Source organism: Amphibalanus amphitrite, unplaced genomic scaffold, assembly GCF_019059575.1.
Source record: "Amphibalanus amphitrite isolate SeventyFive unplaced genomic scaffold, NRLGWU_Aamphi_draft 001488F_arrow, whole genome shotgun sequence".
Classification (NCBI taxonomy): Eukaryota; Metazoa; Arthropoda; class Thecostraca; order Balanomorpha; family Balanidae; genus Amphibalanus; species Amphibalanus amphitrite.
Window position 1 is genome coordinate 40113 of NW_024882981.1, and position 15379 is coordinate 55491.

A 15379-nucleotide genomic window follows, 5' to 3' on the forward strand; every position below is an offset into this window, starting at 1 on the left:
AGCACGAGCTACATCCCTGGACGGAGTGATTTTTTTAGTACAATTAGTAGCTCCGGCCACCTGGATACCCGATAACACAAATGACTTTGGAAGTCCGAGCGCCCTTATATTTCAATTGTCATCGCCGTTGTAAGACACCTTCAGCAATGCCACCTATTGTGTGCATGTGCTCGCGAAAAGTTTGGCTGTTTCCTTTTAAATTATGTGATTGATATCCACATTCACTCATCAAGCCTGCCGATTGAATGAGAATCGTCCATGCAGTTCCTTTGTAACGAAGTTGTGAAACAACGAGAGAAAGAACGCGTCCAGTGCACATGTTCTCGTACCACCCTATGGTGGTGCTCGCGGCCATACACGCAGTGGCTGATGTAGCAGAGTGAGATGAAGCAGCGAGTGCCCTTTTGGGCGTTAGCCACCACCGGCTCACCCACCTCCTTCGCCTCCTCTGCTTCTTGCTCGTCGTCACTCCCGCTGGTGGCGCGCAGGTTAAAACACGACACGGACCTCTTCATGGTGACGGCCTGTCCCGCCGACCAACTCTGCCCCACCAGCGTCCGTCGGCTCTCCGAGCACTGCTCCTCCTCCGCGGCGTCGGCGCTGCGGCCACGGCGGACAGAGCTGCGGCGCCGCGCTCACTGCGGCCGGCGCCGGCGGCCGGCGCGCTCCGCTGTGACCTTGTTGAGGGCGGGGCGCCGCGGCAGCTCGAGCTGCGGCTGGCGAGCTGCGGCCTGGGTGCGGCGAGCAGTCCGCAGCTCCGGGCAGTCAGCGGAGAGCGAGGGAGCGCCGCGTCGTTCTGCTTTTCATGCTTTTGAAAAAGAGCGGCTGCTGGTTCTCGAGAGGTAACTCGTTCAGAACTAAATTTGTTTCAAGAAAGAATGTGGATCGATTCTAAAAAGCGTCGGAACCGTGCCATTACTTGCTTTTTATCCGCACCTAAAACCTAAGGATATACGGACCGCTCTTGTCCTTGAAACCTTTCCCCAGCAACCAGATCAAAGCGTCAATCGCTTACGAGCCGAATGCCGTTCAAGGGTGTATTCTGGGGATGTTGTCAGCTCTAGGACCATTGGTGATGTGCTATGGAGCTGGCGCAGCTCGTCACGGGAATGAAATGACTCGTGTCCAACGGCCCAATGGATCTTGTGTTTGTTTCGTTCGTGAGATAGCTTCCAAAGGCCCTGAAATGCGGCTACCTTCTCTCACTCAACTAAACGGCATGGCCCGCATAGGCCCACTGATGGTGTACGGTTATTGGCTACACTCGGCCTTCGGTGATCAGTGGAATCAATGATCGGAACGGGCGCCTCAGTTGCCACATACATCAGCTAATCCATGGACCATTCTTAGAAACCACTAGCAGCGGCAGGCTTCAACCAACAGGCTCCATGTTTATCCCTCATGAGACTCGGCGTATATTCAGCAACCCTTCCTCAACCGCACTCAGTAGCCGGGACACGGACGGCGCCCCATCTTTGGCTGCTGGTCGGACGATTTACCGGCGATGTCAGCTGATCGGCGACTATCGTCGGTCGATCGGTACATACACCTGCTGGACTGGACAGTGGACCGGTCCGACAGATCAGAGACGCCAGGACTGTCCGATCCGCCGTCTGTCCGCCGGCCAAATTCGTCCGCCGTCCGCATACCAGCTGACGCCATCTAATGAGTTTCGAGATCGAATCACAGACGCAATTGGAGACGCTTAGCGCTCCATCATTCTGCCAATAAAAACGCGTTAATTGCTAATAGTCATCGCTGTAAAAAAGAAAGGGGTAGTGGAGTGGATTTGGGTGACCACTGCTCAAACTAGTAGTTTGTCGTTAGCCCGCTAGGGGCGCTGAGCTGGACCTCGCGTGACCGCCAGCCGAGTAGCCTGACCTTCGTGCTGGGACGCCACTTCTAACGGCGAAATCTACAAACGCGTCAAAATTAACATCACTGAGTCACTGCAGCCTTTTAGGTTGTTATAACCTAAATGATATCTATCTCTGTTTCGGCTTTATGGTTTATACACAAGCAAATCCGCCGGTGGCATCCAACAGACATGGTTTTCCCGTAGGAAATGCTGATTTTTCGCTTGAACTCCTTTTGTTGAGCTAGTTGACATGTGACGCCAGAATCGGGGGAACGGGCGTCCTCACCTTGGCAGGCGATGGAAAGTTTCCATAGTAAAAATGGTGCGGGCGCCCTGATACGGAAGTCTGTGCCGGGCGGACTGTTGATAACCTGCGCGATTCGGCGGCCCCTCCACCGACCAGTGGAATGTGGATGCCACTGTCCAGTGCTGTCGTGTCCCCAGCCATGCTGAGAGCTATCCCAGCGGTGCCGGAGGACACGGACCGACCCGCTGACGGTCGTCCGTCCCGGTACCAGAGGCGCCGCCGCGCGCCTCCGGTCCCGTTCTCCAATTTGTCGACGGCCGGTCCGATAGGCGATCCGGTGATTGATCGTCACACTCGGATATTCCAAACGCGCTGGGAATTCTCAGATGGCAGACGCCGAGCCGCTGGCCAAAGACGTCGGCCGAAGATTATCGCCGCGCGAGCCGTGACTACGGAAGTCATTGTTCACATTAGCCAGCGCCATAAGTGGCGCGCCGCGGAGATCCGTTGGGAGCCGTGGGACGGCGCCGACGCGGCGTGGACGACCGCGAGGTTTGCCGCCCGGCCGCTGGGGCTGTGGTCGCGGTGCGGTGTTTGCGGTTGACCACGCTGTCACGGCACCTGTACGGTGCCGCAACGCGGAATCACGCCGATCGGCGGGCTCCCCCGCGACCAGCCAGTCGCTTTGTGTTCATATAGAATCTTCGAGTTCTTAGTCCATCAATATCCTTCAAAGACCCTTCTGTACCCACCAGGTCCCCTTTCCATCCATCTAACTAGTATCTCTGGGTATCCAGATAGGACCTCTCCGTATCCAGGTAGGACCTATTTGCATCTATATAGGGACTCTCGGTATCCATACCGGGACTCTCTGTATCCATATAGGGACTCTCGGTATCCATTCAGAGCTGTTATCAGTCAGCGTCCCTCCCAGCTCCATCCCAAGCCAGCCTGCCCGCCTCTCTTGTCCCTAGCTAGCTAGCCTGCTAGTATATCCCTAGTCAGCCTGCCCGCCTCTCTTGTCTCTAGCTAGCCTGCTAGTATATCTCTAGCCAGCCTGCCCCGCCTCTCTCGTCTCTGGCTAGCCTGCTAGCCTGACCCTCGCTAGCTTGCCCGCCTCTCTCGTCTCTAGCTAGCCTGCTAACCTATCGCCTCGCTAGCTTGCCCGCCTCTCGTCTTTAGCAAGCCTGCTAGCCTGACCCTCGCTAGCCTGCCCGCCTCTCGTGTCCGCTGGGTCGGCGGTAGGGAGGGGCCGTGTCCGTCACGGCTGAGCACCCCTCCATCGGCAGCGTGTCCGCCGCTCCGTGCGCCGACCGACCGGCCCACCGACCGTCGGATACATATCGCCCTTCGCTAACGACCGGCAGCCAAGGCCGGCACGGCTCGGCGACGACGGCGGCGGTGGTGGCGATCTAAAGTCCCGGTCTGGTGAGCCCTAAGTGCAGGGGTGATTTGACCGGTCACCGCTGTGATAGGCGCCCTTCGACCGGTCAGTGCAGTGACAGACTCCTTCGACCGGCAGTGACGACCCGCTTCGACCGGTCACCACAGTGACAGACGGACAGACAGGTTTGGGCAGGCGCTTCACCGCACAGATTTCAATCGCCGTGACGCCACCGAGTTCTTCCAGAAATCGGACAACTTTCCGCACCCGGTGACGGCTCTAAACAAGACAAGCGTGACAAACGATTTCTTGCCAATTAATTCAAACTTTGCCTGGACACGCCAAGGCAGGCCTGGCAAGGCCACAGCACCGGTGTACAACATCCCTTCACGGTTGTTTTCGACTCGGCTTCCCGACAGCAGTGCAAGGTCCTAGATTGTTCCGCGCTTTTCCAATCGCCAGCTCGGCTTTTCCTGATGATAGACTGACAAGTGAACCAAGCGCAAGGATCTATTGAAGTGCAAAGTGAGCTAGTTCTACCTGCAGAGCCTGGAGGCCAGGACGGTCACTGAGTGAGCTGTTGGACGAGAAATGTATGGTTTTAAACTGAAGCTGGTATGTGGATACGTGAACATCAAGTGCGCTAGTGGCATGTATTTTCTTATTCTAGCTACTGGGCTTGCTCGTATGTAATTTCCAAGACCATCGATACACAAGAGCTGACAAAAGGCCGTCCTACCGGACAGCAATCTGCTAGTATGTAATGTGGCGACCCAACCGATCGTCTGCCACCGAGTATCGACCCAGTGAGGTCAACACACGGGAGGCGCGACGATCGGGCAAGCGTCGCTAGTAACCACCAGTCCCGAACCCTACCCAGCTACTCAGAGATTCACAGGGACTCGTGCTCGGACGGATGCCCTGCTCCCCAACTGACCGTGTTCTGTAGCACTCCGCTGATGGCCGGCAGCTTGGGCGGCGCGCGGCTCGTCTTGCTGGCCACCTCCTCGTAGATATGCTGCTCGGAGAGCGTACTGTTGAGGTCGGCGCCGTCACTGTCGTAGGTGGGTGTAGGCGAGTCATCATCGGCCAGAGTCTCGTGGCCGCTGTCCACGCGCGCCATGGCCACACAGCCGCCCACGCCTGTCGGGAGAGAAGATCAGGTCAGCGCGAGTCGCACTCCGGTCAGGTCAGGGCGAGTCATACTCAGGTCAGGTCAGGGCGAGTCGCACTCCGGTCAGGTCAGCGCGAGTCGCACTCCGGTCAGGTCAAGGCGAGTCATACCCGGGTCAGGTCAGGGTGAGTCACATTTCGCTTACGTTAGCGTGCTGGCTACACAGGGAGGCGAGATACAGGTGTTTATGTGAAAATGTGAGAGGTAAACAGCCGAGATTGCTGTCAGGCGTCAGAAGGCTAATGTTTAGAGACTGAGAGATTTTAGGAAGAGGTGACAACACACAAGCAACAGAGCTGATCCCCAGAACAGCGCTGGGTGAAGAGGAGGTACTCGTATACCGTACCAGGACAGTTCCTCAGAAACAGAAGGGACCCAGCACCGGGTGCTTGGTGAGGGCCGACCAACGGCCGCTCTGGAATGTACCCGATGCAAAATATGAACTGCAAGCCACCTTAGCACATTTTCTCACAGTAGGTATTCCCACATTACAGGAAACACGGGTGCTCCGTATCAGTCATAATTGCGCTGTTTTCTGGCGGCCGTTTCAACCCTTCGTTTTCCCCGACACCACTTGGCGCTCCCCGTGACAATGCTATGAAGCATTTTATTAGTCTTTCTTTCATAGTGTTACCGGGCGTATCGCACAGCTGTGTTCGAGCGCCGAGGCGGCGCGGCAGCGTCCCGTCACCAACGGCTGAAAACCAGTCCCCGGCGCCGGGTTCCCACGCCCTCGGCCGCCGGCCAGGAGTCATGATGAAGCCATTAGCCATCGGCCGATTGCGTGTCGGAAAGTTCCAGAAATATCTGGGCTGTCATCACCCGGCGATTTTTGCCTGGGCGTCGACGACACGGGAGCTCGCCAACGAAAAGAACAGGGGCTCGGCCGGTGAATGTGTGCCGCTCGCCAATACTGCCGAGGTCAGACGACGGCAGCATTCCGCGTCGGGACCCGCCGTTGGGATAGGCACCGGCGCGGCTGTGGCCCCATGCCCCGGGGGCAGAAGCAACACCGTCAACTGACGCCTGCAGCGGCTTCCTTGCAGACATTGGTATGGCGCCTGGCGGCCTGTGCAAGGGCAACGGCACCAGACGCCGGGCGTGGGAGCGGCTGGGCGACCCCCGGCCCGCGCCTGCACCCGCCGGTATCCCGTCCGCGGACCGGCGCCGCCTGGAGTCAGGCCGAGTTTCTCCCTCGCTGCCACCGAGCCGCCTCTGATCAGGCCCTGGCCGGCTCCGAGGCGTTGTTTACCGATAGCCGGCCGATTATATCGCAGCCGATTTAACGGTGCATCCAGTGGCGTGGACGGACGGACTCGGCCGAGGTCGGGCGCGGCGGCCGGTCACTGCGCACGGGCCTCCGCGCCGATTGGAACTGTTCGTACTGGGTGAATGGAAACAGCGCAGCTTCGTAGGCTGTCGGCGCAGTCAGATATCCCAATATCCTGAGTAGGTGGCAGCGACTGGCACGGATGTCGATACATGGATGAATATTGGATAATATATCAGAAGCTGTTTATTGTATTAGTTTGATCGTTGCTTTTTTCGTGAACCAAAGGGATCGGTGATTTGTCAGCAATATTTTTTACAGAGAGAAATAAAAGCCCATGGACTTCGTAATAAGTGACGCTCAGGTCATGATGGCTGAATACCGCCTCAATATAAACCCTTCCGGTGGTAAGCTTGCCTACAAATCTCCGCGACTGTTGCTGATCGGCTCTTTCGACACCTATAGACACCTGCTGACAGACCTGCCGACAGTACTTCTCTCGAGTCTCCATCCGCCGGTTGGGCTCGATGGTCCGGTGAGCACACTAACTGCCTCACTCGAGCTTTATGGTGATATAAAAGTGACACCATCACTCGCTCTCCCCCGGCCCTGGATGGTGCATCCGTACCGTTCCCAAGGAGACCGGCCGCTCCGAATCATGACCGGTGAACAAAGCCCATGTGCGCTATACGGCTCAGTCCTCACCTCGGTCGGGGTGAGCCCCTCGGTCGGGGCTCGGAGAGCGCTGTCAATCCCTCTCAGAGACAATGGCCGTCTGATTTTACAGTCGCCCTGACCTTGGGCCGACCGTCTCCCGGGGTCGTCTGTTGGCGGCGTCTAATGGGCCGCGTGCCGACGTCTGCCGGCGGAAATCACCGGCCGCCACTTACCGGTCCCTCCCCGTTCTGTCACCGGACCTGGGCACTTACCGGCCGCCCGGCCCGTCCCCGCTCTGAAGGCACCCACCGGCTGTTACCCGAGCCGTGGGCCGTCCATTAGAGGCGCACGCTCACTTCATATCACACGCTAGCACTCCGGTTTAAAACACGCGGCGTCGGCTGGCGAACGGCCGCTCGTGGGGCGCACCTCCCTGTCTTGGTTTTTGCTCGTTCTGCCGCAGCTGCCCGCCGGTCGTTCGCTGCCGGGCGGCTCGGGCACCCGACATCACTCATTACCAGCTGAGTGGGGGAGGGTAGTGGCAACGGAAGCGGCGGCGGCAGCGGCGCCTCCGGCGGGCCCTCGGCGCTCCGCCCACACCTATCACACACAGCTGGGCCGAGCGGCCCGGCGGCGGCCGGCGCACCTGGAGCCTCGGGCGCCGCAGCCGATCCCACTTAAACCGACCGCAGCCGGAGCATAACTCGAAAACAAAACTAATCGACTCTCGTTATCGGGGTGCGCGATAAACACTAATTGATGTAAGTCATCGGGCCGATATCGTCAGACCTCATATCTTCTTATAAACGTTGTTTTTGGTATAGAGCTAATTAAGGTGGCTTCGAGCTGTGCTAGCTCGGTTTTTGTTCGGCACAGCCCTGAGACTCGGTGCCTGTTCTGTTTCTGTCACCAACGGTTTATCATCTGTAAACCCTTCTGATTCCAACAATGACCCGCCCCGAATCCTCTGTTCAGGTCGGTCTCCGACCCTGAACCCCTGTCAACGCCGGTTCTCGTCAAGGACTTGGACGCGCGCTCCATCGTGGGAGTTTTTTACATCATCCCATCAGACGCCACAGGGGTTTTTCGGCGTCCATGGAGACCTTTCGCAATTCGTTCTCCATCGGCGAGGTTAGCGGGCTCATAGTCGCGCGCCGGCCCGGATGGCCTTTCAAGCGTCACCGTGGTTCACACCTATTGAAATAAATAGCATGCCGTTAGAATGATCCGTTCCCAGGCGTGTGAACACGGGTGTGAGAGCGCAGACGAGTGTGCAAGGCCACAGGGAGCGTGCCCTCCGACCTGGGCTCGGCACTGGCGCGACACGGGTCGGGGCGACCCGGGCGGACACAGACGTCTGGACTAGAGTTGCAAAGTTTTCCCAATGGGCTGCTACCGGCACCGCCCCGCCCCACAAACATTTTCTGGGATACCGGCATGCTACCACGCCCCAAGCAAAAAAAACCGCAAAATTACCGGCATACTAAAAAACCTGCATTCTTGATTTTGGCTTACCCCTACATGAGAGGCCACATTTTGGCAATTTCAGTAACCGCCCCACCCAACAGCCACCCATTGTCCAACTTATTACAATTCAATAGCCTCTTAGTGTCCAAAGTTTGAATCATATGCTGATAATTTTTTTTGTGCAAAATCAAAAATACCGGCATGCTACCGGCAAGACATGCCAGATACCACGAAAAAACCTGCGGTAGTGAAAAATTACCGGCATGCCGGTAGTGCGGTAGGGAAATTTTGCAACTCTAGTCTGGACACAGCCGCTCGGCCGGACACAGGAGGGCGGACGGACACCGGACACGGGCCGAGACAAAAGACTCCGGACAAAAAGAGCCGGAGACAGAGTGCCAGCCATCGGAGCGGACACGGCCAGTCGCCCACCCGGATAGAGGAGTGGCTCAACTGGACACTGTCCGCCAGCGATCGGACATCGGGCGGCGGACACAGACGATTACACACCGGACACACCGGACACGCCGCTCCTCCGGACGCGGACACGGTTCACGGGACGGCCAGACGAGCCGGTAAGCTGGTAACCCGCCGACTGCGGCCCGACAGCACCGTTACCGAGCTGACGGGTGACCGCGAACAAAAGCGGCCGAACGGCGCGGCGTCCGCCGACCGGGCGCCGGCGGCTGTCTGGGCCGCGCGCCGCCGACACAGCTGCGCGGTGAGTCGAGAAATCCGGCGGAATAATTGCTGGATCAAGGAACAGATAAGCGGTGACCAGTTGTCAAAACGGGGAAATAGAGTGACGACTTCCCCACAATTTTACCAAATTTTCCAGATGATGGTTGGATCTTAGTGGGTCCGTTTACAAAAACAAGTCGAATCAAACCTCTGCGACCCACAGGGCACAGGCTCAGATATACTGCGACTCCACGATAAAATGTTACAGCTACTCAAACCGAGCATCGAAGATCCTGTGGCGCTATGCGGCGTCCCTGATTAGCTGCTACCGAACATGCAGTGACAGGCCGCGGAGGCGGCCGCGGTGGCCTCCGCTGGTCCGACGTGTCCCGGCCGTGCCCGTCCCCCGGTGAGTCACCCGGCGTCTACACGACAACGGCGTGTCGCCGGTGTGACACGGACGCCACAGACCTTCCCCGTCAGCTGTGGTAGTGATAGTGTGATAGTGCTGAGGCCCGAGGGCTGTTCACGGGCCATGTGTGCGGTCGGACCGCACACAGCCTCGAAGCTCCGCCCAGTGCGTCCTTACGTCAGCCTTCCGTCACCGCACACAGCGATCGCTGTGGCCGGTCGGGACTGGCCACAGCGGACCGTCCACCGCACGCAGCCGTGACGTCAGAACCGCCTACCCATCCCCTACCCAACCCCTACCCCCACGCCTGCTGGACGCACCGCACACACCGCACGCAGCAGTGTGCGGTGCCCGTGAACACCCCTCCGGCTTCGGCCCGACCACAGTACGGCCCTACTGCCGTCAGCTGTGCCACCAGCTGCCCCCTACATAAATCCCTCTAATGAGCGGCATCCCTCACCCCTCACCCCTCCTATAGCGCCATTCATCCTGTCGCCATGAGCCTCCACCGCGTCAGACTGCCCCGGTGGTTATGAGCTCACCCAGCTTATAGAGCCAGAATCTCAGCCAGCCGTGCCCAGTCAGCTGGGCGGTCGAGCTCGGCCGAGCGTGAGATCAGACAAGCGGCGGCGATGGGCCGACCGGGGCCGAAATTTATCGTTCTGTTTACGGGCCGGCCGGCGTGGCGGCGCGGTCCGTAGCGGCTCACCGTGATACCAGCTGGAAGACGAGCCGCACGAGACGGTCGAGCCCGGCGAGGGTGTCTCGTCACGAGGCTCGTCGGCCGACTCGTAGATGGGACTGGCCTGTCTGCGACGTGCCAGAGCAGATGCCATCCGCGTGAGTAGCATCGTAGGCGACGCGGCGACCGGAACTGCCGACGGTGACACTCGGGCGCACTAAATCACAGGGGCCGGCGGCGAGCGATCCTCAGCTGTCGCGCGCTGTCAGAGGCGCTGTCACGGGGCGAGGAGAGCACTGAGCAGTTCCGACCGGCCGCTGTGACCCGCCGTGCACCACTGCGGGTCGGGGTGACCAGCGCGACCGCTCTCTCCGTCTGTCTGTCTACCGGTGCAGTACCGGACCTGTTTGTCGTCACCGCACCGGCCGCCGACCAGCTGCTCGAGCACCTGGCAGCACCGCCGCCGCCGCCGCCGCGACTGACACCGGGCCGCCCCGGGTACCGCCGCCGCCACCGCGCCACCGGAAAACGGTGCAATTACGGCGTGGGTTCGCTCCCAGTCCCACGTCCCCCTCGCGAAGAGGGGTGTAGCGAACGGGTTGAGGTCATCCCCGGCCGGGTCAGCTCGGCAGGGCTCACTGGGGACGGCGGCGGACCGGACGGGTCGGTTCGATCGGCGGACCGTGAGCTGGGTCAGCGAGCCGCAGTCGCTGCGGCACGTGATGTCCGCAGCGGACAGCAGCGGACAGCGGACATCTGATAGCCGGCCGGACACTGTCCCGGACTGCCCCCGCCCCGCCCCGCCCCGCCCCGCCCCGCCCCGCCGACAGCGGCCCGGTGCTCCATAGTCCATACGCTACCCCGGGCTGATGGGATCGCACTGTCCCAGTAACCAACAGGAGCGGACCTGCTGTGACCCAAGTCGAACAAGGGGTCACCAGCACGGGGCGGACTGTGTGCAGCATATGTGCAGCAGAGCAGAGAGAGAGACATGCTTTATGTCAAACGGAGCCCGGTATGTAGCAGAATGGCTCATGCTTCTCGGGTTAGCCCGAAGAGCTGCTCTCAGAGGAATCTGGCTCGTCAAGGATAGGACGCACTAAGTTTATTTGATGTCTTGCACGATGCATGGAAACCGAACTCCCCTGCTGATAAACTTCCGGCCGAATTCAGCGAGTTTGTTTATATCGTTTCGTTCTGCAGGATTCTGTCTATGGCGGCGCCACCCGGGCCAGTGGATGACAGCTATGTTGGTGGGTAGTGGAGCGTCACAGACCAAACGGCATTGCCTCTGCCCTCCATCTGTCAGCGGCAAACGGCATATATCGCGAGCTGTGGCAGCATGCCTAACGGTCGTCGGGCAATTTGGACGATACCGCGCCGCTGGGCTGACTCCCCAACGGCATTTGGCAGTCGCTCGGTCTCAGAGTCTAGGGACACGGCGTGGTGGTCCGCTGAAGATGTTCCCTGGCCCAGGGAGTTACAACCGTCGCGCGCTCACGACAGCGACCGTCGCAATAGGCGTCCATTGCTCTCCGACGGAACTAAATCAAGCCGTGACTGGCGCGCCGGGAGAAACCCGTGTTTACCCTCCATGGGGCCCACTCACAGTGCATGCCGACTCGACCTTTCCGAGTTACGGCGACCTCTGAGCCCACCTCTGACACTGGTTGCTCACAAGAAACCTGCCCCCTGCATGATCAGTCGTCATCTGACGGCCCTACGAAACGGCCGACTTCATTACCATGTCAAAAGCCGCGGTAGTAATACGGTGAATGGAGCACGCCGCGGATCCGATCTGCGCACCAGAATCACTGGCAACGACCGCCCGGTTATCCGTGGGGTACTGTCGGAACAGACACGATATAGCCTCTGCATGGCCCGCCGTGGCCGCCGGCGGTGATGGAAAGTGACGGAGGTCTGTGGCCGGCGCCGGACGGGATGGTCGGTGGCCCACCCGCTGCCCTGTGAGGCCAACCTCCGCGGTGACCGGCATGGACCCGTGTGACCGGACCGGACCGACCGCTCCGGCTGGCACCGCACGTCCGGTCCGGCGGTCAGGAGCGGTCAGCGGCGGTCCGGGTGGTCCCGACATCGGTCACTGGTCCCCGGTCGGACAACGGTGGCCGGGTCACCGGTAGTTCCGGTGGTTATACTCGTAAGAGCGGTCAAGTCTGGGTAGTGCAATGCTGTAATGAGCCCATCAGCTGTTAGCTCGACTGTACCCAGCTGCTATTACGACCAATCCGCTTTGAGTTAAACGCTATGCTTTTGTACTTATTCCATTTGTTTCTCTTTTGTATTTCTACCTCGATTACAAAGTTGAAAGTAACCGAGTTGAGCTTATGTCCCGACGGTAACTGAGGCTGCCAGTTGCTGACTCACGTATAACTAAGCCGGTAACTGATCCAGCCGGTAACTGATCCGAACAGCTGTCGTCTCAGCAATGTCCGGTAACTGGGACACCTCCATGTGGGACGGGCGGCACCGGCGCTTCACCCGCGTCCGGCGTGCGTGGCCCCCGTTTTTGCCAGACCTGATAGTGAAACAGTGCGTCGACAAAAAGCTGCTATCGTCGTGCCTAAATGCCGGCATTGTCGTGTCGTTCCCTCTTGCTGCGGCTTACTTCAGTTCCGTGGTTCATTCCGGATTCTCCCTCAGGTCGTTCCGTCTTTCCCTTATGTAGGTATGTGTTTCTACTCTTTCTACTGACACCTTGGAGCAGGCCTCCAATAGCAGATACCTAGCGAAATTTCTATAGTTGCCACAATACAATTAACTCGGGCCAGCCTCTTCTGCTCTTCAACTTTACGACATCAGAAACGAGGAAACGCAGCGCGAGCTATAGTAAGCATCAGAGTAACTAGGAAGAGACATTTCGTCATTTCTTCCGAGATCCCAGGGAAAATGTCCGTTTTCTCAATATAGCAAATTTACCGCCACATCTACATGGATGACAAGATAGTGTTCGCTAATCGGGCAGGCCAGCGGCCGGTGCTCTCGGTGATAAAATCAACCGGCTGCCTACCAGTTCGCGGCGGCGACGGGCCTCCGCGGCGCCTTTCACCTCAGTCCGATCCTACAGGACAATGGACGCAGCGAACTGGGTCGACGCGGGCCGCGCCACAGGACGGGCCGTCTCTCTGCAGAGGAGCCGACAGACTCCCGCGAGCCGCGTGGCGACGCCGCCGGCACCGGTGCGCCGTTGATTCCTCGGACGGTGTGAAGCCGACTTTTTCAGACGTCCGCCATAACTGGTTTCACGTCTGCAGTGGTCGATACACGTTGTGTGGTTTTTCTATCTGGCTGAGTAGGCCGCGGGAGCGGGTTGGCGGTGAGCGTGGGACGCGTTGCTGGGCGCTATACTGCTGGAATCGAGCGGCTATCTATATGGATGGATGTGAGGAGACAGTATCGAGATAGAGAGGACACGAACGGGTCAACGGGTCCGTGGAAATAGAGAAAGAGAGAGAGAGAGGGAGGGGGAGAGACGAATAGAGAAGGGAGAGAGAGAGAGCTGCACGCGGCCTCTGCTGTCCGGAGAAGTGGGTCGTTGGCTGCCCGCTCCGACCCAAGTTACCAGAGGAGATCTGTTGTTGCACACGATCAGCTGCAGCACGAACGTGCATATATTGGCGTCCACTCGGGGGAGCGGCGGAGGGGCGAATGGTGCGGGCCAAAGGCCGAACGGGGGGAGGAGGTGCTCTGTGCTCTGCGCTCAGTACTCTGTGCTTCGACTGAGGTGTGAGCTGGCCCCACTGTCTCAAGGGGCTGTAGTGAGGCATTTCCTTATAGCACTACGAACATGCTTTGTGATACCGCAGGCGAGCATCCGGCATGCAGTGTGTATGCTGGGATTATGCTTAGTATGACAGAGTGGTTCCTGTAGAACAGTCCATATAAGCGTCACATGTGTGTCCTGGAGGGTGTGATAACCGCGCCGGTAGTGTAATCATTTCCGCCATGATAAACACCTGCAGGTTACACGTCCAGGCTGCAAAGCTCCTTGAGTTGGGGACATGTTCGAACCCGTGTCCAGGAGGTGCGGGTCTAAACCTGCCGTCCCCGAGCGGTCCAAAACAACCCCATAGAGAGGGTTGACAGGGACGACCGCAACCGCGGAGCGAGTCCGAACGTGACGCCGTGTTTTGAACTCAAAACATCACCTCCCACGCATCTGATGGGTGTTTCCAAATCAGACCACAGCGGCCCCGGACCTGTCTTCGGATACGGGTGCAAACCAGTCCGGCAGTGGGCATTAATGATGCAAATTTCACGCCCACGGAGCGAGCGCTGAACTCAGATTTAGATTCGACAAGGCTGATTATGGGTTTGAGCTCCGGCAAACTGGGATAATGCCGGGCTCAGTAAAGACGCCGTTCATTTAACCCTCGCCGGCCGAGGGGGGGGGGCGGGTGCCGCCCCCCCCCCATAGGGTTTTTTCGCGATAGCTCCGAACACGCTGGCGATAGAGAGCTGAAACTTGGCATACCTGACCTTTGATCCAAGCCGGATCTTTTGACACCAACCGCATTTCTGGGTCAGGTCAGGTCACTGACCTATGACGTCATAAGTGAACCTCTGCACGGTCTTCAGATGTCGCAACTTCGCAACGCCCTCACTGCCAGAGGAGATGTCACAGGGAAATGAAACTTGCAGGATCTAGTATCCATTATGAGTCCCACAACTTGTATATCTCGGATTTTTCCTAAAGGTCATATGAGGTCAGGTCATTTTCGTGACCTCACCATTATAAGTCAATGGGGAAAAATTCAAACTGCTATTCTGGCGCCGGGAACGATCGCCAACTATCTCAAGCACACAGAATCGTGATTTGATGCACTCCTTGCAAGGTTAGATGCGTCACTTTTGCAATGTTGACCTTGCGTGACGTCATTTATGACGTCATCAAGGTCAAATTAGTTTTTCGTCAATAACTCTTGATCAAATTGAGCTAGCGAGTCGGGAAAGGCACCAATGGACTCAGGAAAGCCTGCCGAATCGAATGATATGCGACATGACCTCTTTCGACCAACTTCGTGACCTGGGGGTGCTGACCTGACCTTGACCTGAGGTCAACACCCCAAGTTGACCTGACCCGGACAAAAAGTATATCATTCGACGCGCCTGAGCGAGGCGAACACGATGCTGCCAAAATCGGCGCTCTGCGGCCGTTTTTTGCGAAGTTATTCACCAAAAACTGAACCGTACCCTGGGGCACTTGACCTGACCTCAGAGGTCACCGGTTGACATAGGACCTTAAAATCGGGTACCAATCTCTGCGTCTCGTAACGGCGCACACGCTCGTTTTTTCCGCGACGCGCTAGCTCCACCAGGGGCGAAACGGCGAGGGGGGGTCGTACCCGCCCCCCCCCCCCCTCGGCCGGCGCGTATGTAGAAAACCAATAGGTCCGGCGAGGGTTAATAAAATGGATAGGTACCATATTCGTCCCGTCGGATAAATAGCTCATCAGTGAATCCACATGCAGTCCCCTCATTGCATTGTTGGAAAGAGGCAGATTTTCACCTCACGATTTTCGTGCATCT

At 58.3% G+C, this 15379-nt stretch overlaps 1 protein-coding gene across 5 annotated transcripts in view; it reads right to left on the reverse strand.

The window, feature by feature from the left end:
• LOC122373401 (leucine zipper putative tumor suppressor 2-like) overlaps positions 1-15379 on the reverse strand; it is a 44021-nt gene that overhangs the window by 9445 nt on the left and 19197 nt on the right. For 3 of the 5 annotated variants that reach the window (XM_043351407.1, XM_043351405.1, XM_043351406.1), the window contains one exon: positions 4427-4632. In XM_043351407.1, the coding sequence (XP_043207342.1) occupies positions 4427-4612 (186 nt within the window). In that variant the 5' untranslated portion in view covers positions 4613-4632. Of the gene's footprint in view, positions 1-434; positions 675-4426; positions 4633-9859; positions 10314-15379 lie in introns of those variants that run through there. The other 2 variants (XM_043351404.1, XM_043351408.1) reach the window with 2 other exon arrangements.